Source organism: Panthera uncia, unplaced genomic scaffold, assembly GCF_023721935.1.
Source record: "Panthera uncia isolate 11264 unplaced genomic scaffold, Puncia_PCG_1.0 HiC_scaffold_180, whole genome shotgun sequence".
In the NCBI taxonomy this organism is placed as follows: Eukaryota; Metazoa; Chordata; class Mammalia; order Carnivora; family Felidae; genus Panthera; species Panthera uncia.
Genome location: NW_026058470.1, coordinates 1 through 27821, shown reverse-complemented (window position 1 = coordinate 27821; position 27821 = coordinate 1). Strand labels below are relative to the sequence as shown.

General features: G+C 50.5%; 1 protein-coding gene across 1 annotated transcript; it reads left to right on the top strand.

Annotated features, from left to right (window-relative positions):
- Positions 1-27160, top strand: LOC125917406 (extended synaptotagmin-3-like; the record flags this gene model as incomplete). Its single annotated transcript, XM_049623617.1, has 7 exons — positions 1-486; positions 18397-18438; positions 20878-21012; positions 24210-24286; positions 25790-25856; positions 26491-26580; positions 27105-27160. Coding segments are annotated over exons 1-7 (794 nt in total), but the record flags the coding sequence as incomplete, so codon positions are not given.
- Positions 27161-27821: the final 661 nt, after the last annotated feature.

Here is a 27821-nt window from a genome sequence, read left to right as displayed (position 1 = left end):
CTGAGCGCCCAGACCTCACCAGCGAGTCCGAGTCCCTCAGGGCAGGTGCGGCGCGGCGGCCGGGTCCTCGCGCTTGGAGGCCCGATGTGCCCTGGTGTCAGGACGCGTGGACCTGAGCTTGGGTGAAGCTCTGGGAAAGGGTAACACGGTGGCGACGAGATGCAAGCGGAGGAGCCCGGCGCCCCCAGCGCCCCCGGTGCCCAGGGAAGCCAGAGCGCACCCAGCCCCGAGCCGCGCCTGTCCAGCCAGCTGCTGCCTGAGCTGTACACCTTTGTGGCGCGAGTGCTGTTCTACCTGGCGCCGGTCTACCTTGCCGGCTACCTGGGGCTCAGCATAACCTGGCTGCTGCTCGGCGCTCTGCTGTGGATGTGGTGGCGCAGGAACCGTCGCGGGAAGCTCGGGCGTCTTGCGGCCGCATTCGAATTCCTAGACAACGAACGCCAGTTCATTAGCCGCGAACTGCGGGGCCAGCACCTGCCGGCCTGGGTGAGCAGGGTCGAGGGGGGCAGAGGTGGGATGGATGCCTTTGGAGGTTCGGAAGGAACCTACTGTCACCGGGGGAGCTGGGGGCGGCGCTCCACGATCCGAATACCTGGTGCCCCACCAAGCAGGACGCACAGACCCCTCGCCGCGACGTCCCTCAGCCTCATACCCGCCTCTTGGTCTGGCAGCTCGGGGAGCGGGGAACTTAGGTTTCATTTGAGGGCCCAGAGCCTGGGAGAAAAGTTACGGGCGGGCCACACCCAGGAAAAAAAAAAAAAAAAAAGGGCGTTTGGTACTTTGCAAAGTTTCTCGGGAGGGAAGCAAAAGGCATTTATTTCTTCCACTCACCTGTTGATTCAAAGAAAGAATGCAAGGCGCAAAACGGATCCGCCAATACAGCAATGACAGAAACTTCAGCCTAGTTGCCTCCGCAGAGGTCCGGACAGAGGGAGGGGGCGGGCTAGAGATGGGATTGAAGGGTGGGCTGGGAGGCTGGATCACGAGCTTCTCTCCCTGCCTCCGCCTGGTGGGATGCTCAGACCTGCCCGGACACACACACATACTCACACTCCACAACTACACACCCCCCTCCTGGTGTGGAAGGGCCTGTATTAGGGTTTCTCAAACGCTTCTGGTCCTGAGAATCACCTGGCCCACTTAACAAAAACAAGTTCAGAGCCCCACCTGGCAACTCCCAGGTGGGGTTGAGGCACCTGGGTGAATCTTGGGATCCGGTGAGTCTGGGAAATACTGGAAGAAGGGTGTTTGGTCCAAGGCTTGGTCTGCGGCAAACCTACCCCTCTGGGTGCTTCTCTGATTCTTCCAGACACACTCAGGCCCACAGTGGGAGATGTCCAGAGGCCCCCAGGCCCCTCTTTTCCTCTGGCCTGAGGCCCGTATTCTAAAATTCAGTCAGGCCATGACAGTAGCCTCCAAAGTGCTTGTGAGAAGAACCAATTAGAAAGATCTGTTTTATGTTTATCTTTAAAACGAGAGAAATTAAGCCTGACTATATTCGTTTGCTAGGGTTGCTATAACAAAATACCACAAACACAAAAACACAAACCCAGTCACACAAACAATGGAAACTGGTCAAGACCAAATTGTCAGCAGGGTTTGCCTTTTCTGAGGCTTCTCTTTGGCTTGTAGATAGCTGTCTCCATCATGTCTTCGTATGGTCTTCCCTCTATATATTTGTATACAAATTTTCTCTTCGTTTTAAGTTTATTTTGAGAGAGACAGCGTGCATGTGCAAGCTAGCAGGGGAGGGGCAGAGAGAGAGGGAGAGAAAGAATCTTAAGTGCGTTCCAAGCTGTCAACACGAGCCTGATGGGGGCTCTAATTCACAAACCGTGAGATCATGACCTGAGCCGAAATCCAGAGTTTCAAGATTCAGACACTTACCCGACTGAGCCACACAGGTGTCCCCAAATTTCCTCTTCCTTTAAGGTCACCAATCACATTGGGTTAGGGTCCACCCTAATGGGACCTAATTTTAACTTAATCACCTATTTAAGGGCCCTCTTTCCAAAAACAGTCACATTCCGGGGTCCTGGTTAGGACTTCACCATGAGTTTGGGGAATATGGTTCAGTTCATAACACTGATATTTAATATATGGATTGACCATACAGTTTTGTAAATTGGTTTACATATATTGAGGGTGAGGGGGCCCAAACCTTCCGCTAAGGGTGCACAATAATCACAATGACAACTTTTCTATGGTAGCAGCCGTGGGAACAGTATTTGCAGCCTGTCTCCCAAACTTGATTATCCTGATTGTTCTTTGGGGGCTTGTGATCCTGAAAGATGTGGACCCAGAAAGCAGGCCTGGGCCTATCCATGCTCCTTGCTTATTGTCGAGGGAGTACTGGATGCCTGCTAGACTTTTGTTGTGACCCCATGGTGGCATCAATCCATGAGGGGGAGCTTGTGAGTCCTCACCAGGAGACGGCCCTTTCTTTCTGCCCCTTCTTGTATTAGGGAGGCCTGTAGACACTTAGTTGTTTGCAAAAGGTAATGTTTCCAAAATTGAGGCAAGAATCAGATCCTGTGGGGGCATTGACATGCCCCAACCACCATCACCTGCCCCCCTGCACACGAACACCAGGAGCAACATGAAACTAGCCAACGGGGAGCTCAGCCTGATGGGTGAGACAACACAGGAAGCTACCTCATCTCATAAACCATACCCCAGGACTGACCCGGCTGGGTCTAGGGACACACAGAGGAAGGTGATGGTGTCTCTCCTTCCAAGAGGACAGTCTGGGGCAGGAAGTGGATGCATGTAGGTAATTGCCATAGAGGTCTCAGGGAAGCCAGAGATAGTCTGAACAGGGTCCAGTCAAGGGTTGAAAGCATGGAGCAAAGGACATCTGGCTTTGTTTCCATATCAAAATGTCCCCAGACCACAGCCTGTTGTTGCCTTGGCAGAGTCCTGGGAGGAGTCTGGCCTCAGCTTGCAGTCTTCAGACTCTCCTGGCTGGCTTGGCTGGCTAGTTTGGTGAGCCAGGATGTGGATTACATTTTGGACTGAGGCAGTGGTGCTGCAAAGGGGATTCCAGGCTGGGGGAGGCTCTCGAGCACAGCATGGAGGCACAGAATGGCCAGTATATGAGGGAGCACCATATGGTTTGGATTGGTTCAGCTGGAGTGTGTGGTAAGGGTTGATGGACAGGGGCCAAACTGAGGCGGGCTTGGTGGAAGTTGGGCCTGATTCTGAAGGCCACAAGGAGCCTCTGGAAGGCTTTGGAAAGATGCTGTAAAAAGCAGCATGGGGGGTGGGGAGTGAAGCTGGAGAAGAGAGACAAGATGAGAAATTGATTTAAGCCAAGATGGTGGTACTGAGGACTGAGGAGGAGTACAATAGATGTGTAAGAGTGGGACTCTGGGTGCTTGGTGGCCTTAGATTAGTGTGAGGGAGGGATCCAGGAATCTTCCAAGGCGTTTTCTAATCTGGGGAGCTGGGCATCTAGAATGAGAAGCAGGTCTGGGGAGGTTGGTCGTCTGCGTGAACACCTGTGTAGAGCACGCAACTAGATTCAGGTGTGGGCTTTTTGCCCTGCCTCCTCGGGAAGGTTGCCAAACGGGGAGATGATGTGGAAAACCTGGAAGCTACTTGGTTGCATACTCTCTCCCTGTTGTGAGGAATGCATACTGTTGATGAAGACAGAGACATGGCTCTGGGTATGGTGGGGGCAGCATGACCCTTGCCCACGATTTCACAGCACCAGTGTCTTTATCCTTATATATGGACCTTTCAGTGTGCCGTCCTCCCTGTTTTGAGAATTGACTTCTTGCACAGAAGTGGGGTCAATGGCTTATGACCTCCTTTGGTATCAAGAAATATTTTTACAAATTAACACATGGCAAACCAATAGTTGGGGAGAGTTGAAGAAAAGTTTGAGGGTCTTGAAGGGAGAGTGTGGGGAATCCAGCCCACAGGCTGCTTGAGAAAGAGCACCTTGTTCTAATTTGCACCAAGCCCCTGTGAGCGGATAGAGGAGGCCCAGGCCAGGCTGAGCTGGAGCCAGTCTCCCCTGCCGGACCACAGTGGGCATTTTTAGTTCTCAATGGAGCAATGTTCCCTGCCTGTGAGACTCCTCAACACACTGCTCCAAGCTGCTGCCCCCAGGGCATCATAAGAAAGGATCTTAGAGATTCATTTCCCAGCCTGAGCCTCAGCGTCCCCACCTATAAAAGGAGGTTGTTTCTGGTCAAGCTTCATTCACACAGCCCTGCCCTCCCTCTGGGTCCCTTCCAGGGAAGAGAGAGCTGGAATAAAGGATTCTTCTGCTTTGCGAGGGGTCACCAGTGAAGAAGCCGTGGGTCCTCTTGGCTTGTGAACATGGCCTGGCCACTCGGAAAGAGCAGGCCGAGCTGTCCCCACTTCTCATCCTCTGAACAGAGGAATGGCTGCCCCTCACTGTTCATGTGCGAATGTTTTTTTATATATCTTGCACACAGTTTTTAGATATATTTTTCAAGGAATGAGGAGCATCTTCCATTAGCTCATCTTGCCAGGGCTGGGGACTGTGGACCGGGTAGTGACAAAAGTGGAGTCCTTGCCACTGCAGAGCTGGTGAAACCCCCAGTGGCTGCAGAGGGCAAAGCAAGCAAGGGGAACGGGTAGCACATGGCAGTGAGACTCCATCCCGGGCCCCTGGCTCTTTCTGGGACCTGCTCCTATAGGTCCTTAAGTTCCAGTGACCGCGCTCCAGAAGTCATTTCCCTTCTGATCTTCATGCTCTGGGCTCCTCAAGATCCTTTGCAGGGTCCCTTCGATGCTCTGCTCCTCGAGGCCTGGGCAGAAGCTTGGCCGGCTGGTTGAAGCTTGGCCGGCTGCCCTCCTGACCTTGTGCACCAGATTTCTCCTTCAAGGCCCCGTGCCCTTTCAGGATATTCATCAAGCCCTTGACCTGTGCTCAGTAACCTGATAAACCTGACTGGTTTATCAGAGGTGTGTTTTGCCCTATCACAACAGTTCTCTGTGTGGTGTGCTGAGGGAACCTCAGTGAGAGCCTTGCCTGGCCCCAGGTTTGGGGGATGAAGGCCTGAGACTGAGTAGAGTGGGGGAAGAACTATCAGAAAGCCTGGCATTTTGTCTGTCTGGGTCTCCCGTCTAGCCGGACTTGCTCTCCGGCCAGCTGATAGCAATCAGTTGGCAGCTTTGTTAGAGACAATTAACCCTCAGTATCTGCTGGGATGGGGGTGGGGGTTGAGGTGATGTGGTGGCTGGTAGGGACCTGGAGTCTGATGCTCATTCACCAGGGGAACTCGAGAAGGTCCCCTGTCTTCCCTGGGTCCCTGGTTCCCCTCTGAAAATGATGAGACTCCAGGAGATGCCCTCTGGAGTCTTTTCAGCTGTAGGAGTCTGTCATCATGAATCAGTCCCAAGTTGGCTTTTCTGTAGTGCCACCCACCCACAGGACCGGGTTCTGCAGTCTTTCTTGCCTACCCATCATCTAACTGGGTGCGCCCTGGGGACATCAGGTGAGGCAAGCACCAGGGAAAACTGTTCACACAAAGCTGTGAGCATTCCAGGGCTCCCGGCAGTGTCTCCAGGATACTGCCCTCCAGGCCTTCCTGTGCATCATTCAGGTTGAAGACCAGGGTTGAGTGCTTTGCTTTCCTGGGGCTGAGTTTGACATTCCTTCTGTGGGTGGAACAGCAGTCTTCCAGAACCCAGGCGCTCTTGGTCTGTCCCATTCTGATACTTTTGTTAATTAGAGGAAGTAAATGCAATGACAGCTCTGAGCTGGGCTGGCCACTCAATTGAGCTCAATTCTTGGAGCCAGTGCTGTGGGATCTGCTTGGAGTTAGGGGACTTACTTGTGGGGTCCCTGCAGTCCCATGAGGTCATGCATATGGCTTGGAGTCAGGCTTGTCCTCAGGAAGGAAGAGGCACAGCATGATTTAGTCATCCCCCTGAGTCTCTGCCCCACATCTTAGTGATGCTTTATGAACTTAGCATGTCTCGGGCCATGGCTGGGCAATTAAAGAGACAGAACGTGGGCGTCTGCCCTCCAGGCCCAGCACAGGGATCTTAGGCATCCATGTGTTCATTCCTATACTCAGTCAGGAATCATCTATCGAGGGCTTGCAATGTGTCAGGCATGGTGCTGCAGGCTGACTAATGATATGAGTGACACCTGGTCCCTGACCTCAAGGAACCCCTGGTCTAGATGGTGATTCAGACCCGCTAGAACAGGCTTTCCTGATACAGTGTGATCAGTCCTATGAGGTGGCCGCGCAAGGCTCTGAGAAAGCCTGGGGGAGGGGATCTAACCCAGGCTGGAAGTGGCCCACAAAGCAACACTTGGGTGATGTTGGCTGGGGAAAGGGATGGGGACTGTGGGTAGGTATGGTCACTTGAGCTCATAATCTCGTTCTGGGGTGAGAAGATTCTGGGACAGCAACTTGTGATACCCTAACTCACACGAGGCTTCCCGTTGCTTTATGTAGAAGGGGCTGAATTTTTCTGCGACAGAAGTGTCCACAGCAGTCTTGTCTCCCAGCTAAGTACCTGAGGACCTTAGTAATGGGAAGGTCACGTGGTAGACAAGGATCAGGGCCAAGAAGGGGACAGCCATTGCCCTGCTCCTCTGTTGTGGCCCCCTGTCCAGCGTGCAGGAAGTGTGAAGAGCTGCTCACCAGCTTCCATGGGTCTCCTGGCCCTGGCCTGACAGCAGGCTGAGCTGGCACTTGAGTGGGAATGTTCCCAATGACACTGGGGGGCCGCTGGAGGGTGTGGGCTGCAGCCTGAAGGTCACAACCCAGCCACACAGAGGAGATTCGGCCTTGCCTTCCCTTCCTCCTTCCTGACCCTCCTACCCCTCCCTTCAGTTATTTCCTGGGAGAGTTCCAGGGGTTTTTCATCTCAGGAAACCTAGAGCTTGTAGCCCCAAAGTGTTCACATGTGCCTGAGGAAAGTGATTTCCTTCTTCCTCCTTCTTCACTGCAAATAGTGAAGAGTTAAAAGGTGTTTTCTGTCCCAGTGGGGACTATTAAAGGGGAAGGGGAAAGCCCCATTCTCTTTACCCTGCCTTTCAAGCCAAGGGTATGAGAGGTGACCCCCTCAGGCCACACTGGGAGTCAGGGCCCAGCTCCTGCAAGCCCTCTCTCTCTAGGAGCTCAGGGTGGCCGCTCCTGGCCGTGAAACCCCATTGCAGGGTGCCAGGACCTCCAGACACTCCGAGGAAAGAGCCAGGAAAATACAGGATGTTTCAAGACCCCAGAATCACCCACTCCATTCCTTTGCCCATGTCATGTTTACTTTCTTAAGTAACTGGTTATAAAAAGTGATTAAAAATCTTTTTTTCTGGTTGTCAAGTGGAAGTATTCCCATCGTAGAATATTTGGAAATGGCCTAAAAGAATTAGAACCAACAGTCCCTCCACCCAGAGATAACATTATTCTATTTGTGTGTACTTCTTTTGTATAGAAAGTATACAAACATGGTTTCTTAAAAAACTTGCACCCTTTTTTTTCTTATTTTTTTTTTTGTTCTTAACATTCTATAACATTGTTCAAAAACATGCTTAAGGATTATGATACCCTTAATGTGAATATACCCTACACTGCTTAAAAGATTGCTCTAACATTGATTGATTATCTCAGTTGTTTCAGGTTTGTCCTACTCATGTGGCTAGCAGAGGTGGGGGTGTTTCCTGTGTCTGTCTGGAATTTCTCCCTCTGACCTGCCAGGGGCTCCCTTGTCCTTTCCTTCAAATCCAAGCTCAGGCTCCCCAATCTCAGACACTGCTCCTCAGGCCCCCGCAGCACCCGGAACCTGTGTCACCCCACTTCCTTCCTGGACTTGCACCTACCTATTTTTGCATCTGACTTTTCTTCCAGACTGAATGCTCTTCTGAGGCAAGGTGTGTTTCCTGCTCCGATCTGTACCTGCAGTTCCTCAGTTGGTGCCTAGTACATAGTGGGCTCGGTAAAAATCTGTTCCTCACATGCTGCATGAATCTTAGTCTCAAGTTTCACAAGTTCCTTGCTATGGATTCCTACATGTTAAACTGATAGGTCAAGGCTTGGGAACAACTTAAAGATTCTCATTCCCACTTCACTGTGGCCTTAACAGCATCGATACTACATTTTTTACTCTCTCTCTCTTTTTTTTTTTGTAAGTTTATGTATTGATGATGAGAGAGTTTATGCGCATGTACAAGTAAGGGAGGGGCAGAGAATCCTAAGCAGGCTCCACACTGTCAGCGCAGAGCCCATTGCAGGGCTAGAACTCACAAACGGTGAGATCATGACCTGAGCTGAAGTCAGGCCTTTGAGCCACCCGGGCGCTCCTCCATTTTTTGGTCTTTTAAGGTGTACGTCATTTTATTATGCATTGCAGATAATTGCATTTTTTTTCTTTTTTTTACAAATTGAAGGTTTGTGGCAACCCTGCATCGAGCAAGTCTATCAGTGCATTTACCCAACAGCACTTGCTGACTTTGTGTCTCTGTGTCACAGTTTGGTAATCCTTGCAGTGTTTCACACTTTGGCACCATTGTTATATTTGGTGATCTGTGATTAGTGATTATGACTTCCTGAAAGCTCAGATGATGGTTAGCATTTTTTAGCAATAAAATATTTTTAATTTTTTTTTAACATTTATTTATTTATTTATTTATTTTTTGAGACAGAGACAGAGCATGAACAGGGGAGGGTCAGAGAGAGAGGGAGACACAGAATCTGAAACAGGCTCCAGGCTCTGAGCAGTCAGCACAGAGCCCGACGCGGGGCTCGAACTCACGGACCGCAAGATCATGACCTGAGCCGAAGTCGGACGCTTAACCGACTGAGCCACCCAGGCGCCCCATAAAATATTTTTAAATTAATGTATGTACTTTTTTTAAAACATGCTATTGCACACTTACTAGACTACAGTATAGTGTAAACATAGCTTTCGTATAGGAAACGAAAAAATTCATTTGACTCATTTTATGGTAATATTCACTTCATTGCAATGGCCTAGAACTAAACCTGCAGTATCTCTGAGGCATTGCCTATACTAGTTTGATAAGCAAGAGGATATGTTTGTTAACCTTTGGGCACTACCAAACCTAACTGTGTGACTGAACTGTCTGGAGACTTAGCATTACACTCAGGCCTCCTTGAAACAAAGACTCTCTAGAGCCCAGGTAGTCCCTCTATGCTCCAAGCCCTTACTCCTCAGCAAATGGTGACAGGTTCTTGGCACCAGTATTCTCATGGCCGGTGACTGCCTTTGGAGTTTTATCTGCTCAGTGTCTCCCCCCCCCCCCCCCCCCCCCCTCCCCCCCCCCCCCCCCCCCCCGCCCCTTCTACTGGGTCCAGCTGGCTTGGGCCAGTCTGCAGGCTGGGTGTGTTGTTAAATAGCCTATGGATTTTAGAGCAGCACTAAATGGAACTTCAAGTTGGCAAAATGTTTTTTCCTTTAAAGCACTTTTAGCAGGGTAATTTTAAGCAGAAGAGTGGACAGATTTAAAAGCAATTTTTAAGGTTAAATGTTTACCTCCCAAGAACAGAGAAAAGGGGACGAAGGCTGTTCTTCACCAGAAAACAAGTGAATGAAATGAGGGACCAGTTTCTGGTAGAGGAGGAACCACTGAATAGGCACCACAGAGAAGGAATCTATCTCGAAAGACAGGAGCGTGTGTCTCAGGTCTTTGAGATACAAAGAGGCACAGGAACATACTCTATCTCTGTATGTCTGTGTGTCTCTTTCTCTGTGTCTGTGTGTCTGCACACGGCTGCTCCCATGGGAAGAGCTACCATCCCTGTGACAGGGAGTGAGCCGGGTTCACCTGGTGACACGCAGGCCTTTTAAGTGAAGCCCTCCAATCTCCCTGCCTCCTGAGAGGGTCTGGTGGCCCAAAGCTGGTGTCCAGGCCTCCTAGTCCATCTGTGGGGCCTGCCTAGGCTCCACGCTGCTGGACACAGCCATCACTCTGGCTCCGTTTCCTCACTGCTGTGGAATCCTTTTTCCTCAAGGGTTTAAGAAGTAAAGCACGACCACCTAGAGATGAAGCATTGATGTGTGGCGCCTTTGTGGTGGCCTCTGCTAGCCTGGAATTCTGACTTGAGTTTGCTTTACAGTCTATCTCTTCTCTGAGCTCTCATTACTGCCATTGTCTAAAACGTTGCTGTCATTAAAATATGAGCCCACTGCCTGGGAAGCTTTGGCCCAAGCACACTAACAGCAGCAAGATGTAAGTTAGCACAGGGAGGCTCTCGGTGGGTGCCGAGGCCCCGTCTACTTAAGTTTCTCTGAGGGGCAAAAGCAGGCATCTAAGGTCTTGGTGACTTGACCACGGGCTTGGGCAACTTTAAGAGTTTCCAGGCCTTCTTTGGGTAAGTGCTCACACCTGTAATATAGCAGTCAGGATAGTGTCCATGTTCTAGGGGGATGAACCTTGCTACAGCTCTTTTTTTTTTTTTTTAATGTTCATTTATTTTAGAGAGAGAGAGAGCACGTGAGTGGGGAGGGGACAGAGAGAGAGGGAGACACAGAATCCAAGCAGGCTCCAGGTTCCAAGCTGTCAGTACGGAGCCCAATATGGGGCTCAAACCCACTAACTGTGAGATCATGACCTGAGCCGAAGTCTGACGCTTAACCTACTGAGCCACCCAGACGCCCCACCTTGCTAGAGCTCTTAATTTGTCTCCATATAGAGTAGATTTGCGTTTATTGTCTCCTGATTGTAGACCTGGGCAGCATAGGCATCACAGCCTCACTTCCTTCAATGGGGAGAAACCTGAGGCTGCAGAAAGGGGGTCAGGACCAGACCCTGTTCCTCAGGGCCCCTGGTGGCACGTCCTACCTCTGCTGCTTGGCTGTAGAAAGCAGCTACCGGGTGGAAGTGGCTCACCTTTTTAGGGGCCTGAGCAGCGCCCAAAGCCAGGCAGACTCATCATACTGTGTTTTCATCTGCTAGCCCTTGCCTTCCCTTGCTCCTCGTGGCACAAAAGATACTCCCTTTGTAAAAGAATTGAGGTCCATAGGCTGCCGGTAAGAATTTGATGACAAAGTGACAGCTGTGACTTTGGAGTGTAAGAATTTGATGACAAAGTGACAGCTGTGACTTTGGAGCCCTCGTCAGGAGCCTCAGGGGGGCGGAGGAGTCACCTTCTCCCAGGGTCTGAGCGGGTCCCCTAGCCTAGGGAGGACTGTCCACTCATTCTTCAACACGCCCCAGCACTGTGATCAGAATGACCTGGGAGCTTGTTAAAGATACAAGCTGTCGGGTTCCTGCCCCAAGTTTTCAGTTCCCAGAATCGAAATCTCTGAGGGACCTCACTAAGAATCCACGTCTTAACGAGGTCTCCGGGTGGTGGTTTTGTAAGGAAAAGTTTAAGACCGCTGCCCACACCCGCCTGAGTGTAGCCCTTTGCATTGCCAGGAGGCGTGGATGTCTCCCTGCTCTCTGGTGTCAGAGACTCCCAGCCTTGTGAGGTATTGGAACCAAAGTTCCGGTGACTTTAGGACTCAGTCTGAGAGTGGGCCACCAGTCGTCTTTTTCAGCTTTCCCTTCCTTTACCTCCTGAGGGAAAGACATGCACAGAGGCTCTGATTGGGTCCCTTTGCCCCGCCTCATTGTGGAGCGCCCTCATTGGACAGCTTCACACAGGCGCCTCACAGGCATTGGGCCCAGCCTATCTAGGGGCGCATCCCTCAGCCAATCAGCAGAGGCCGGGGAAACAACACTCAACTGTGGTCCTCCTTCAGCCTCAGGCGCTTTCACTGTGTTGTCTCTCTTCTCAGTGTTTCCCAAAGTGCAGAGCCGCAGGCACCTGGGGAGCCCGTAGAGAATTTGCTGGGTTTTGGGTCAGACAGAACTGGACGCATAGCCCAGGTGACATTGTTCTTGGCATGTACCTGAGGACAAAGACGTCAGTGTCTGCACCTTCAGGGTCTATACAACTGCCAACAACAGTAACAGCTTCTGGAGCATTTACTCTGAGCCAGGGAAGGTACCGAGCACTTGCATTGTCTCATTTACTCAGGAGCTCTGTGAAATTGGTAGCATGGTACCCATCCTGCGGATGAGAAAACCAAGGCTTACAGAGGTGAAATTTTAAATGCACAAAGACTACTTTGACCCTAAGAAATGCACTTCAAATGCTGACACTTCAGGTGGAGAAGGCAGGGAGAAAAAAGGCTTGAAGGCTGGGCTCAAATTACATGCGGGTGAAATCTGAGTTCTGGTCACCTGGGTGATCTTGGCAGGTACCAACTAGTCTCTGAGCCTCTCCTCATCTGTAAAATGAGGATAATTGTAGCTTTGCTGTACACCTTATGGAGTATTAGGAGGATGAAATGAAAGTGTAGAATGTCCTTTGTAAGCTATAAAGCATGGCCTGCTAATGAAGACTCAGGTCCCATGAGGGCAACCCTCTGCTAAATTAGACTTTCTATAAAAGAGGAAAAGATAATACTATGTAAGGTTTTCTTAAGAGGAGTGAGAGGGGTGGGGTGGACAGGCAGGGACTTTGTGGTGAGACCGACCTGGATCTGTGATTCCGCTCTGGCACTCCGCAGCTAGTGCCTGTAAGTAACCTTTTTGAGCCTTAGTTTCCTTATCTGTAAAATGGAGCTAAAAAGGGACTAAGGTGAGTTTTAAATGACATGAGATCACATGAACTCAAAAAGTTTGAAAATAAGGTGGAAAACTGGGCAACTTTGAAACAAAAGTAAGCTAGAGTAGCAATTTTCATATCAGATAAAGTAGAATGTAACTCAGATATATCCTAAAGACAAGGATGTTCTGTCATTATAAAAGGAATAGTAATTTTAAAAGATAACAGTCATGGACATATATATGCTGCATAATATAAACTTGAAGTAAAAAACCCAACAACTGACAGAACTGCACAGGGAAGAAGATAAAGCAACAGTTGGACTTGGAAACTCTAATACATTCCTCTCTGAAAATGAGAAGTAGGCAAGGAGGAAACAAGGATAAAGAATTTTTGAAGGGCACGATATTTTTTTTTTTTTTTACAAAGGACATGATTAATAACTTGATCATAAATGGAACAGCCCTAGCAATTAATCATGCACTAGGCCGCAAAGGAATTATCAATATATTCCAGTGGACTGCCATCCTACAGACTGTGCAGGCCATAAAGAAATGGAATCAGAAAGCAATAAGCAGTGTTAGAAACCTCACATGCCTAAATATTTAAAAATAGTACTTATTGTAAAAAATTATTGTTTAAAACGTCATCATGGAAACGACAAAAAAATGGGAGGTAAATAATGAAAACACTATGCCAAAAATCATAGGGAATTTAAACTTTGAATTTATCACAAACCAAAAACTGAAAATAAATTCAACTCCAAGAACATAAAAGAGCAACAGGTTTAGATCAAAGAAATAGGTAAGGAAATAAAAAACAACGATGAAAGTGAACAAAAATGTTAATATAATGGTAAAGGGGAAAGAAAACTATTAACAACTAAAGCTAGTTCTCTGAGAAGATCAATACAATGGGCAAAACCTTTGTCAAGCTAGACCTATTAAAAAATAGAAAAAGATGAAAATAAAATATGGGATAAATGCAGAAATAACTATAGATAAAGCAGATTAAAAGTAATAAAATATTATAAGCCTGGGTGGCTTAGTCCGTTGAGCTTCGGTCTTCAGCTCAGATCATGATTTCACATTTCCTGAGTTCGAGCCCTGCATCAGGCTCCCTTCTGTCAGCGCTGAGCCCATTTAGAATCCTTCGTCCCCCCCCTCTCTCTCTGCACTTCCTCCACTCGCACTCCTCTCTTTCAAAAATAAATAAACATTTAAAAAATAATAAAATATTATAAGCAAATATATATCAATACCTTTGAAAGCCTATATAAACTATATTTCTAGAAAAATATAAATGCTGAAATTGCCACAATAAGAGATAAGTAGACCTTGAATACACCATTAACCACTAAAAAGAGGAATGGTAACTTCCTACCCCAAAAAGCCTCAGGCCAAGATGGCTTTATAGCTAAGATGCATTAAACTTCATTGACCAGATAATTCCTTTTTTTGTTTTTAATGTTTATTTTTGAGAGAGAGAGAGACAGAGCATGAGCGGGGGAGGGGAAGACAGAGACACAGAATCTGAAGCAGGCTGAGCTGTCAGCACAGAGCCTGATGCGGGGCTCAAACTCACAGACCAGGAGAACATGACCTGAGCTTAAATTGGACGCTTAACGGACTGAGCCACCCAGGCACCCTTTTTTTTTTCTTTTTTCTTTTAAATGAGATAATTCCTATTATTTACAGGTTGTTTCAGAAAATAGGAAGATATGGAAAAGCTGTCCCACTAGTTTTATAATTTATTGTAAGATCTTTGTACCAAAACTGGGTGTGAATTGCACAAGAACGAAAATTGTAGGTATCACTTTGAATCCTAAGTGTATAAAACCTAAATGAGATATCAGGCTACCTAAATGTATTACTTCAAATGGGGCGTTTCCTGAGTACTAGAGATGGTTTTGTTTTATAAACAAACATCAGTTAAGTTCACCACATTAATGGACAAAGAGGAAAAAATTACATGATTGTCTCATTATCTATCGTGTTGAATATAGTTCGATACCCATTTATAATGAAAGTCCTTGCAAATTAAGTTATTGAGAAGAGCTTCCTCAACCTGATAGGGGCTGTCCTCTAAAACTCTACAGCAAAAATCACGCTTCATGGAAAAACTTCCATTTGAGGCCAGGAACAAGGTAGAGCTGTTCGAGATCACTGCTACTGGGCGTGACCAAAAGACAAACTAAGAGAAGGTAAGAAAAAAATTGTTACTGGAGATTATTCATGTGTATAAATAATCTGTGCGAATTCATGAACAGTTAGAACTAGCAACAAATTTCAACAAAGTTGCCCAGAAAATGAAATACCATTTTTAATAACTGCAAAACCCACGAAGTAATCTAACAAAAATATATGGGATTTTTATAGGAAAAGGTTTATGATCTCAAATGTGAGTGCAACCTAATGTGATTCATAAAGGGAAATATTCTGCTCATGGCTACAAAACTTAATATTGTAAAGCTGTCATTTCTCCTACAAATTTATAAGTTCTGGAATATAACCATCAAAATCCAGGAGGATTTTTTGGAGGGAAGATTGACAAGATTCCAAAATTCATATGGAAGTATAAATAACTCCTATTAGCTAAATCAGTTTGAAAAAGAAAAGCTAACAGAGGGAATCACCCAACCCCGGTCATGTTGCAAAGCTAGAGTGATTAGCACAGTGTGAGACTGACAAGGAACAGGCAATCAGACCACAGAGTTCAATGCCAAGTTCAGAAACACACCAGAGTACACAGCAGAAGCTGACATATGAGGGAAGTCACTTCACAAGTCAGGAGGAAAGATAGACTTTTTTTTTGGTATGTGATACTAGAAAATTGCTGCCTTAGAGTGTGGAGAGAAATGAAAGTAGAGGCCTATCTCATCTGCTATAAAAAATTTCAGACAGATTGAAGACCTAAGTGGAAAAGCTAAAATATAAAGCCAATAGATAAAAGCATGCAATAACTTTGAGAATTTGGAGTAGGGGAAAAAAAAGGCCAACTATAATGGAAATATGACTAATTTGTCTCCATCAAACTGAGGGAACATTGGGTCTGAGTAATTGCTTCCTAAATGTCCATCACTCTGATGTCATCCTCTGGTCCAGGACTTACTCTAGGGCCATCACAGAGAAGGTGGCTTGGCTCTTGAATCAGCTCACTGGCGAGTCACGATAGGTGCTGAGATTTAGGCCGAGGGAGAGCCAGCAGGGTGCCTAAGGCAGAGTAGAGACTTGATGGCCTCTTCCTTTCCTGGCCTGAATTGCTGCTCTTGTCAGGGCATTCAGACTCACTTTCTAGGGGAATCTCTTAGCAGGGAGCCTCAACACAAGTGCAGCTGGCCAAGAGACCATGAAAACAGTGTAGGCCCTGGACATCCCGCTATTGTCTGCATTGTCAGGGTGAGTGTGGGCCCATCTAAAGGAAGGGGCGGGCTGGTCATTGATGCCAACCCTGATGGAACTCCAGAATCCTGCCAGGAGCTTGTTAAAAATAAATTGCCAGGCCCCACCCTGAAACACTGTGAGTCAGTAGGTGTGAGGCAGCTCAGGAATCTTGGTTCAGCCGGCTCCTAAGTGTGGCCAGGGTTAGACCTGCCAAGCTGGATCACTTTTCCAGGGTGCAGGAGATCAGAACCCAGTTCCCAGGGGTACAGATCCTCCTCTGGGTCCTCCCCTGGAGAGTCAGGGGGTCGGTGGAAGGGGTGTGCACATAAGATGTGCCCCGGGGTAGGTTGGGAGTGCAGGGGGCAGGATGGACGGAGGAGAGGGAAGGGTCCAGCCAGCAGGCTTGAGCAGCAGAGGGACAAAGGTGCCAGTGAAAGCCCAGCTGTAACCCACTTTTCTCCTTTGTGGGGGTCCCACTCCCCACACCTTGGTATTGATCCTGTACTTGGAATGATCTGTTTATTGTCTGCTTCCTTTGCCAGCCTAGGAGCTATTTGAGGGCAAGAGCCTTGCATACATTTATGCATTCATTCATTCCACAAATATTTATTAAGATATTCATGTGTCAGGGACAGGCACTAATAGGGAACACGGCCGAGTCGGCCCACGAGAGCTTCCAGTCTAGTAAGGAGGCAGGCAGACAAGCAGGTCTATTAAGGTGTGTTAAGTGTCTCAAAGGAGAACCAGCAGACACATAATAGGGACACCTGTCTCTGACTTGAGAGATCAGGAAAGGCTGCCTGGAAGAAATAAAGTCAAAGATAGTAATGAGTGGAGCAACCAAAGAGCAGTGGGGATGTCTGTTTCAGCCCCACGTGCAGGAGCTTTTTCTTTAGTGTGCTTTAGTGGGCAGTGTGATAGGGAGCAATGAAAGGGTCTCACCCTCCATTTGCCTGCTACCAGCTTAGGACCTGACCCAGGGCAGCAGCAGGGAATGGGTGGTGAGTAGGCTGCTTCTCCCCAGCTGAAATGGATGGGCTGACCCTAATTCCTGATGGCTCAATGTTCCAGGAGTCTCAGAAGCGCCGGGCTTCTTTGACTTCTCAAGGTTGTTAAAAACTCCTTAAGAGGACTGAATTGCTTATCACTCCTTTGGGAATGGCTCTCCTCTTGGGCAAGTGGTCTAGGCCGGGGTCTACATTTAGGCCTTCAGGGCATCCCCAGAGCCAGCCCAGGGCCTGGTGTGCACTAGGAGTGTGAACTGCATGGACACATCTCCTTTCCTGACCTTGGGAGTTCCAATGCCCACCATGAATCTGATCCTGAGTTGGCCTTGTGCTCAGAGGACTTTGGTGACAGTGATGGTAGCCACTGCTACCATTTACTGATCCCTATTTTGTGCCAGGTACCACTACAGTCTTACCCCTTTGTCCCTGAAAACCTTGGGGGTTGGGGCGGGGGTCTATGAGAAGCTCAGACACTGGCAGAGACTAAGACTCTTGCAAGGAAGGGCTTAAACACCCTCAGGTGATGCAAAGGTTAGCCAGTAGGATTGTTGCTTCACCTGCCCCCAGCCCCCCCCCCCCAAGCTCCCTCCCTGACCCAAGGAAGTGGCAGGACTCACCCGGCAGGCACAGTGGCTAGGGGCTGTGACCTGAAGGAAGCTCCCCTATGTGACCACAGATCTGGCCTGCTGGGGAGGGGCTCCTGGGAGTTGAGGGGGACACTTCCATTCTCCAGTTGCCTATGAAAATGGCTTTCAAACGGGCAGTTGTTACCTTAGGAATCAATACAATCCTACATACACTAGGTGGAAAAAAGCAGACTACCAAAACACACGGTGACTTCAATTTCTGTGGGAACTACATAGCCTTGTTTCCGCAATAGGCTGGACCTGTTAACGGTGGTTGTCCCTTGGCATTCTGTGATAAAATATTTTTCCTTTTGCTTAGCTGTATTTTCTAGTTTTTCTCCAGAGTCCATGATTACTTGTGGCATTAAAAGGAATAAGGAGGAGGGAAAGGCAAGGAACGAAGTCGGGTGGTACCCTGGGCCAGCCCGGGTGGGGACTGTGTGTATCCACTGGGAAGGAAGGTCTTATTTGCGTAAGCAAGCGACGGGGTTCCAGCCCTGCCCTTCCAGCCTGTGGGCTGCAGGGCGCAGTTGGGGGGGGGGGCAGGAGAGAGGAGCAGTCTCTACAGAACCGCACACCTATGTGCAGGGCTTCCAAGCCCAGTAGTGTCAGTGTTGACCGTGCATTGGTACGGTCTGGTTGCCTGCCGCACCAGACGGTGCGCTCCGGGGCAGGGCTGGCTGAGTCTCTGGCCAAGTGGGTGCTGGACGGGGAGGAAGAGCAGAGGTGCGTGTGGGGTGGGAGCGGGGACTTGCCCGGCTGCTGTGCTTCTGGGTTTTCAGGGATGGGCAGGTGTTCAGTCTAACTTACCTTTGGGGTTTCTGTTCCCTAGATCCACTTCCCAGATGTGGAGCGGGTCGAGTGGGCCAATAAGGTAAGGCCGGGGTGGGTCCGGCAGGGCTGGCTTCCTTCTAGGCCTCATCCTCCTGGCCCTAGGCTGAGGGACCCCGGGGACGGGGCATCAGCGATGCCACGCACAGGGACAGGGGCCTCCTGGCAGTAACTGCCGGCTGCCTTCTGCCGGTTTCTTCCCCTTCCCACCCTCCCGGATCTTCTCATTACCAATGATTCTATTTAAAACAAAACAGAAGAAAACAAAATTTATTTTAGTGTGAAACTAATGCATGGCCACAGCTGAAATGTTAGAAAACACAGAGAAGTATAGAGAAAAATGCAGCACCCCCAGTGGCCCATGAGGCCAAGATCAGTGCTTGCTAGGGAGGAAGGCCATGGCCACACTTTACCTGGTCTCCAGCCCAGATCTGTCAGCACTGACTCTGCAACCCTGGGCAGGCCGCCTCACCTCTCAGAGCTGGTTCCCCCTATCTGTGCAACAGGAATAATTACGGTCCCTGCCTTGTGAGGCTGTGAGGGTTAATGAGGTAATGAGTGCCCCACAGTGCCTGGGACGTCATGAACACTGTCATCACTGGTGTGACTACTATTAGATCATTCAGGGAACTCCCAGCAGGCTCTGCTCCCAGATGCCTCAGGGGGGCCCCCAGGCTCCAACTCTGGGTCTAGCCCTTTCTTACAGATGAGGAAACAGAGTCTGGCCCCTATCTGGACAGCCCACATCTGTCCCCTAAATGTGACAGCTCGTGGATCCTCCCACCCACTCAAGTATTCTGACTCAGGACTTTTTCTAATATGAACCTTGCCTCTGTTCTGGTTAGAACAGCCATAGCAGGAATGACTTAAGTTAGGTCTAAGAAAAGACTTCCTGATGGTTTTTGAGCAAAAGTTGATAGTTCTGTGTTACCAAAGATGTCAATGCCGTGTGGATCAAAAACCGTTTCCAGTAGGGGTGCCTGGGTGGCTCAGTCAGTTAAGTGTCCAACTTTGGCTCAGGTCATGATCTCATGGTTTGTGGGTTCGAGCCCTGCGTCGGGTTCTGTACTGACAGCTCAGAGCCTGGAGCCTGCCTCAGAGTCTGTGTCTCCCTCTCTCTCTCTGCCCCTCTCCTGCTCGCTCACTTGCTCTCTCTTTCAAAAATAAATAAACATTTGGGGCGCCTGGGTGGCTCAGTCGGTTAAGCAGCCGACTTCGGCTCAGATCATGATCTCACGGTCTGTGGGTTTGAGCCCCGCGTCGGGCTCTGTGCTGACAGCTCAGAGCCTGGAGTCTGTTTCAGATTCTGTGTCTCCCTCTCTCTGACCCTCCCCCGTTCATGCTCTGTCTCTCTCTGTCTCAAAAATAAATAAACGTTAAAAAAATTAAAATAAATAAATAAATAAATAAATAAACATTTAAAAAAAAAAGAAAAAAAGAACACTGCTCCCAGCCTATGGGTAGAAGTTGGACGAAGTAGGTTGCTGCTTTCAGAGGAGTGACCAGATTTCTGTGGATTAATGCTGGGCCCAGGGCCCCTGGGACAGACCTTGTTCTGTGCCCACAAAGGGGAGTCCCTCCTGCCTGTGTCCCCTAGTTCATGGGTGCCCTCGTGTGTTACATCTTGCTTTCTTACACTGACACACAGAGTCCCACACAAGGTGTTGGGGACATGTGACTGTAGGATGAGGCTCCCACCCTCAGTTCAGGGCACAGGTGGGGAGACAACTGTGTAGACAAACCACACACTGGGGCACCCAGTGTGTCCCATGGAGCTTCATGCTCAGGATGCACTCAGTAGACGACAAAGCAGTGAGGCAGGAAGATGGAACCAGCCCTAACGGGGCCCCTGAGAGAGATGGAGGCAGTGGTGCCCTGAAACCTCTCAGCCTCGGGCTCCTCCGATGCTGGGTCTGGGGAACAGGAACTGCATCTTTAAACTATGACCTCTCTCTGCTGCCCTCCCTCTCCCCTGTCCCATGCTTACTTTCCAGGCCCACGCCATGAGTCATTCTGCAGAGATCAGCCCAAGGCAGCCTTTTTTTGATTGTTAGAAAAAATTAAATCCACAGGAAGCAATTTAACTTTCTCTTCTGTGATTCTTTTTCCTTAAGCCTCTGGCACCTGCTCCTTCCTGGTTACACCACAATGTTGATTCTGATAGCTTACATTTTAGCAGTGAACCAAAAGTTTCATAATACTAAGTTGAGTGACCATTTTGTGGTGTTCTGCAAAACAGCACCAAGTCTTGGGGTCCCACTGCCTGGGCCAGAGTGAGAACAACTGTTGTAGTTATGCCATGTTTGATGGATAGATGGATGGACAGTTGCGTGGATGGGTGGGCAGACAGGCCTGTGGGTGCTGCAGTGTAAGGGCCATGGGACCCCCCCCCCCACCCCGGGGCCAGGTTGTTCTGGGTAGCCCTGGGTCTTGGGTGGGGGAAACAGACCTGACCCCCAAGAGCCTCTTCCTGTGGTCACAGATCATCTCTCAGATCTGGCCCTACCTGAGTATGATCATGGAGAACAAGTTCCGGGAGAAACTCGAGCCCAAGATCCGGGAGAAGAGCATCCACCTGAAGACCTTCACCTTCACCAAGCTCTACTTTGGACAAAAGGTGGGTGACAAAAGGTGGGTGATGTCTCAGGAGGGGCAGCCTGTATCTGCTCTGCAGCCTTTTCTCTGTCCCAAACCCTGCCCCAGGTCATTCGCTCCTGACTGAGAACATCCCAGGGGACCTTGCTGGGGGCCTGGCTGCCACCTGCCCTTCTCAGCCTCTCAGCCTCGGTATAGACCCCTCACCCCTGAGTCCCGGCCCCACCGTCTCTGCAGGGTCTAAGGAAGCCTGGCTCTGAGAGAACAAAAAGGAAAGATGGGAAATAAGTCCACCTTTCTTCAGCCAAATTTTGGAAACATGCCAGGCAGTGGCAGTCGGCCAGATACAAAGATGTACAAGTCATGCTTGCTAAGGCATCAGCTTGGGAGAGCACACCTTCACGGAGAGAGGAAGTGCCTCAACACAGTGGATAGTTCTGTACCAAATGATTGGTTCTCGCAAGCAGCATCACAAGCCCAACCCTAGTTCTGTGAAGATAATAGGTGACCCAGGATAGGTGAGGTTTGCATCTGACATACCCAACATCAGGTCCTTATTCTTGACAGCTTCCTAGTCCACCCTTGTGCCCCGTTCCTGCTGCCCTAAAGTGCCCCACTGCTGTGAGTCTTATTTTTGCTGTTTGAAAATTCATCCCAGGAACCCCTGGCGGGCTGGCTCTGTCGCTGGAGCACATGACTCTTGATCTTGGGGTCATGGGTTTGAGGTCCATGTTGGGTGTAGAGTTGACTTAAAAAAAAAAAAAAGAAAAGCATCCTCCAGGCAGAGAACTGCTGTGATGTCCATCACTGGGGAAATCAGAGGCCCCAGCATGTGGTCTGCTGTGGGGCAGGCAGGTGCCAGAGTGCAGGCCAGCCTGCTGAGAGCCGTCTGCCTGCCCCAGGGCGTGTCCCAACTCTGCCCCGCTAGCCGCCTGAGCCCTGGAGATTCTGGTTTATGCCACTCGGACTCAGCCAGGACTGGCTTGTCCCAGCATCTGTTGGTTCATTTGTCCATTCCCTGGTTCGTTCATGTAGACTTTATGGAACATGGCTGTGAGTGAGACACCATAGACAGAAATGGGCGTGGCTATGCGCCTGCCTTCACAAAGGTCTCTGTCCTGTGTGAGGCGGACGTATAAACTGGTGGACCTCAACAGGGCCGTGTACACACAATGGTAGAGGAATGCGTGAATTCAGGAGTGGAGGGGAATGGGGTAGTCAGGGAAGGCTGCCGGGAGTGGGTGATGTCTGAGTTGGCATTTGAAGGATTCAGCAGGCTAAGAGCTAAGGAGCCGGCAGACTGCTGTGTTTACCACACAGCCCGATGCCTGTGGGATGTGATGCTGCTGGGAAGTTGTCCCTTGTCACAACAGAAGCAGGCCTAGAGGCTCCAGGCTGTGGGAAGTCCGTTACAGTGCCCCGCCCTGCTCCCCAGTCTTCCACTGGCTTTTCTGGGTCTTTAATACGAAGGCCCTGGAGACCAGGGTGGACGTGGCCTGAAGCTTCGACAGGAAAGAAAAAGAACATGGGGCGCCCAGATGGCTCAGTCGGTTAAGCGTCCGACTTTTGATTTCAGCTCAGGTCACAATCTCAGGGTCATGAGATGGAGCCCTGTGTCCGGCTCCATGATGGGCGTGGAGCCTGCTTAAGATTCACTCTCTCCCTCTGCTGCTCACATGCGTGCTCTCGCTCTCTCTCAAAAAAAAAATAAAAATAAAAAAATAAAAATATAAAATCAGGGCAAAAATAAATGTTAAATAAATATGAGAAAGAATGGCAAAAATAAACCACAGCAAACTATATATTTAAAAAAGCTGACCTACCACACATATCACAAACTGTGGAAAGACTACATAATAATTTTAATTAAACCACTCGAGATGTCCCTATTAATACTTTTTCCCCTGCATTTTTGGTTCCATACTCTTGGATAGGCTTTTCATGTGACAGTGCATTTGTAAATGGCACTTTCTAAGGGGAGAACAGAAAGATAATGGAATATCCTCTAGTGTGGTTGACCGAATTTTTTTCTCCAACATTTCATTGTGAAAAATCTCCAGCATACAGAAGACGTGAGAGTATTATGCCACGAGACATCTGAATCAAACAACTGCTAACCTGTTGCTATATTTTGCTTTAGCACATATCCATGCATCTATTTTTCCTCATCATCTTTAAAAAACTTTTTTTTAACATTTATTTATTTTTGAGAGTGAGAGAGACAGAGTGTGAGCGGGGGAGGGGCAGAGAGGGAGAGGGAGACACAGAATCCGAAGCAGGCTCTGGGCTCCGAGCTGTCAGCACAGAACCCGACGCGGGGCTCGAACCCACAAAGCACGGGATCATGACCTGAGCCGAAGTCGGACGCTTAACCAACTGAGCCACCCCAGTGCCCCACCTCATCATCTTTTTTTAAAATGCATTTCAAACTAGATTGCAAACATTAGTGAACTTCAACCCTCACTACTTCAGCATGACTATAACTCAAATTCAAATGATACTTGCTTTTTATTCTTCGTAAATAATAATCAGACCCCCATTCCAATGCCCAATAGCCTCCTAACAGAAGGCGAAGAGACCTGGGGTAGGAGGCATTACTTAGCAGCTCAGCCCTCAGCCCCAGAGGCTGGGGGACCATGACCCTGGGTCATGGAGGGCTGGGTCAAGGGCAGGGCACTTTAATTTTTAGGGTCAGATCCCACAGCCAGGGATCCTGCCCTCTTCCCTTGCCCTTGGGTGGCCGACTCCTACTCATAGGCCAGAACTGTTTAAATGCCTCCTCCTCCAGGAAGCCTTCACTAACTTCTGCCCACACCAGGGGAGGTTGCTCCTGAAATCTCCAGATCCCCATGTGACAGCAAGGGGCTGAATCTCATCACACCCTCCCCCACCACTGTCTCCTCTGCTGGGCTTCCAACCCATGAGGGCAGGCTCAGCCCATCTTGCTCCTGGCCTTCTCCCCAGTCCAGTGCCTGGCACAGAGCAGGTACTCCGTAAATACCTGCACTAAGAGAGAGAAGAAAGGGTGTGCGTTCTAGGGAGGGAAGTATCACAGTGCCCAGGACAGATGCAGCAGTGTGAATTTCTGTTTGTGCCTCATCCCGGGAATGCAGAGGCCACCTTGGTTGTTGGGGACAAAGCCCGGTGCTGGGCGAGGGGCCAGCAGCCATCCCTTGCTGCCAGATCCCTGCTGACCTAGCCCTCTGGCCTCTCTTCCAGTGCCCCAGGGTCAACGGCGTCAAGGCACACACTAACAAGCGCAACCGAAGGCAGGTGGTCCTGGACCTGCAGATATGGTGAGCCCTCTTGCCTTTGTGGGCCGGGTGTAGGGCACAAGGGAACCCTGTGTGAGAACAGTCAGTTTGAGGACGGAGTAGCATACTTACACTCGAATTTGGGGTGTGAAAGCGCCTCACAACAGACATATCCACACCACCTTGGGCTGGAGCAGGGCCGACTATCAGGAATAATGGATGGTCCCAGGGAAGCCACAGCTGTTTGACCCTCAGCCCAGGCCCAGCTCCTCCCATAAGACTAGGCACCAAGCATGCTCCGGGTGCCAAGGCCCAGACAGCAGAACTTTCTTGGAAGTCAGGGCTAGTCACCTGGAGGGTCAGACCAGCTGCCTTAAAGAGCGTGTAGAAAGAGGGAGCAAGTATGGCAAGAAGATATGGGGACTTGTGGTAAAGCCCAGGGAGCTCTGAGCACAGGCTGTGAGAAATCTGTGGGAGAACTGGAGTCGTTGCACCTCAGGAAAACAAGGATGCAAAGACACATGAGTGACTAGTTCAGTGGGTTGGGCAAAGGAGCCTCTTTGGAATGATGTTTGTAGCAGGCTTGAGTCTGAGAGAAGGGACATTCAATCCAGGAAGTCTTCCTGGAGGTGGTGAGATCTGAACTGTGCTTTAAAGGACCAAGGATCAACTCCTAAAGTTCCAGGTTGTTGCCATTCCTCTCCAGTGCCTCATTTCCTGTCCTTAGCCCAGAGGCTGGCACCGAGAGCATATTGGGAAGACAAGAGTCAACTCTGGGAACACCCATCCCCATTTGAGGGCTGGTCTCAAGTGTGTTGGGATGATATTGGCTGTTGGTCACTCTTGGCTCCAAAACTTTGCCACAGGATCCTTGCATGAATAGTTAAGGCACATCAGGTTGTCTGGCACTCAGTTAGCTTCTCAGCTCAGACAGATCTCCCCCCCCCCCTCCAACCCCTGCTCTTCAGAGGGTACTCAGCATTTCTGTGATACCCAGCTTCTCTGCCTGTCCTGCAGATATTTAAAGCCTCCCCGCTCTCTATCCCCTTAGAGGACCCTTTGACAGAGTCCTATGATCCTTACCCTCCAAGGCGCCCATCTGGGCTCCCTGTGCCCATTACTTGGTAAGTGCTGCCAGCTAGACTCAGGTTCCTGTGTCCTTGGGGAAGAGACCTGAACAGGGACGGGGCAGGCACACAGCAGTAGCGGAGGACTGGGTAATATGTTCATCGAGAGCCCCCACTTCACATCTTCGGGGTGTCACAGGGCAAAGTGGTGACCACAGTCACCGCCCTTGTGGGCGGAGGTAGGGATATTCATGAGACACCTGGGTGAAAGGACCGGTGCAGCTGCCTCCCAGGGTCTGGGCTCACGTCGGTATTTTTGCAGAGCTGAGAAAGGCTAAGGCTTTTAGGGAGGCCATATCCAGGTGACACAGGGCTCAGGCTTGGTGGCTGGCCGCCTGGACTTGGGCTGTGTGGTGCTGGGCAAGCTTCCTGATCTCTCTGAGTGGTGTACCTGCCCTTCGTCCCTCCCCACTTTCAGCTACATCGGGGACTGTGAGATCAGTGCAGAGCTGCAGAAGATACAGGCTGGCGTGAATGGGATCCAGGTACGTGGAGCCTGGTGGGACTGCCCACCCCCCATTCCTGCCCCTGGGGTGGGAGGCTGGGCAGGGGGAAGTGGGCTCATGCTGGAGCAGGCTGCAGAAAAGGTGCAGACACCAAACACAGGCTGACGATGACCAAGGGACTCCAGGCCTGAGGTCGCCTGGCCGTGAAGAGGTGACTAGGCCTTATTAACCTGCTGCTTGGCCCCATGGCCCCACACCTGCCTCTGTACAGTCCCCCCAGGGTGATATCAGCTGCCCAGGGAAGGGAAAGGTTCTGTTCATGGAGTGATGCAGAACCAGTGCTTAGAAATGAGGCGGTTGGAGGAGGAGGTGGAGATCTCTTGTGGTAGAGGAGTAATACGGGAGCTGGGTCCCCACTGGCTGGGCTGGCCTGAAACGTGAGCAAGAGGTAAAGTAAATTGCCCTCTGCACCCGTGGAAGGCAGTGGTGGCTAGCTCGGGGCCCCTGGTAGCTGGCAGAGGCGTGACAGCTGTGTGCAGATTTCTGTTTCCCAAGTGTGGTCCCTATTGGAACAGCAGGTGGCCCTGATGTTTGGGGGTGGCCTCGGCAGAGCACAGCAGGTGCAGGGGGGAGTGGGGCTGAGGTCCCACACTGGCCCCCTGTGCCCACCCAGTTGCAGGGCACGCTGCGGATCATCCTGGAGCCCCTCCTGGTGGACAAGCCCTTCGTGGGAGCCGTGACGGTGTTCTTCCTTCAGAAGCCAGTAAGTCCCAGGGAAAGACGCAGGCCTGCGGTTCCCTGTGAGAAAGCACTCGCCTGCTAGGCCCCAGGAGCCAGTCTGAGTCCCAGAATGGAACTGCCGAAGGCCGGCGAGACTGGCTGCTCCAACTGCTCGTCTCATGTCATCTAAGGCAGCCTGAGGTGCTCGGCTCTGCTCTCCCTGACACCAGGAAACATTCGGGAGAGTGGCTTGCCGAGGTCACACAGGGGGACCGAGGTGGAGACGGTGTAACCCAGACCTCTCAGTCCAGGCCGGCCTGTGGCCGTGTGCCCTGCTCTCCCGTGTGGTCCTGGCAGGAGAGCAGCGGGCCTCGCGGCCCCAGCCACCCAAGCCGAGGCCTAAGCAAGACTGAGAGGTGCCCTCACCTGCCTGACGCCCCTGCAGAGGTCCCACCACCACCAGCAGGCTGGGTTCCCCGGGCTGGCAGGTGTGAGGCGCTTGGCAGAGGGACCCAGCCCTGGGCTTCTAGCTTCTTCCAGCCTAACAGCCTCCCTCTGCCCCTGCAGCACCTGCAGATCAACTGGACAGGCCTGACCAACCTGCTGGACGCTCCAGGAATCAAGTGAGTGCACTGCAAGAGCTGCCAGGCAGATCCCAAGAGTGAGGTCCTCCAGAGACGGGCATCCGGTGACTGGAGCTGCACCTTGGCTGTGCCCTCCCTCCCGGTTCCTTTGTGAGGAGCGGGGTGGCACCATGCTGTCCCTGCCCTGGGGGGAAATGTGTTGGTGTGTTCGGAGTGGGACCAGGAGGCTAACAGTGTTGCTTGGCCTCTGTGGGCAGGCACTGCACCTAGAAAACACACACACACGCACACACACACACACACGCACGCACACGTGCACACACGCATGCACACACACGCTCAAACGCACGGGCACACACTGGCCACAGGAGATGTCCTGGGGGAGGCTGTGTGGGCTAATGAGAGAGCACAGGCTCTCTGGCTCTGTTGTTCAGCAACTGTGTGACTTCTCTGGGCTCTTCCTCAGTGAAAGGGGATCCCGGTTCTTCTACGTCCCTTCCTGGGACTGGCCGTGGCAGGGCCGCACTCAGAGCCTCAGGCCCCCTGGGAGGAGAAAGGGAGGGCTCCAGGCCCACGTGGACACGTGTCCCCAGGCATCAGGGACATTTGGACTGGCCAGGGCAAGCACCAGCAGGCTCCCCGGGCTCAGGCAACTCCCTGGCCTGCGGGGAGGACCACTGGCTCGCTCCCTGGGGACGAT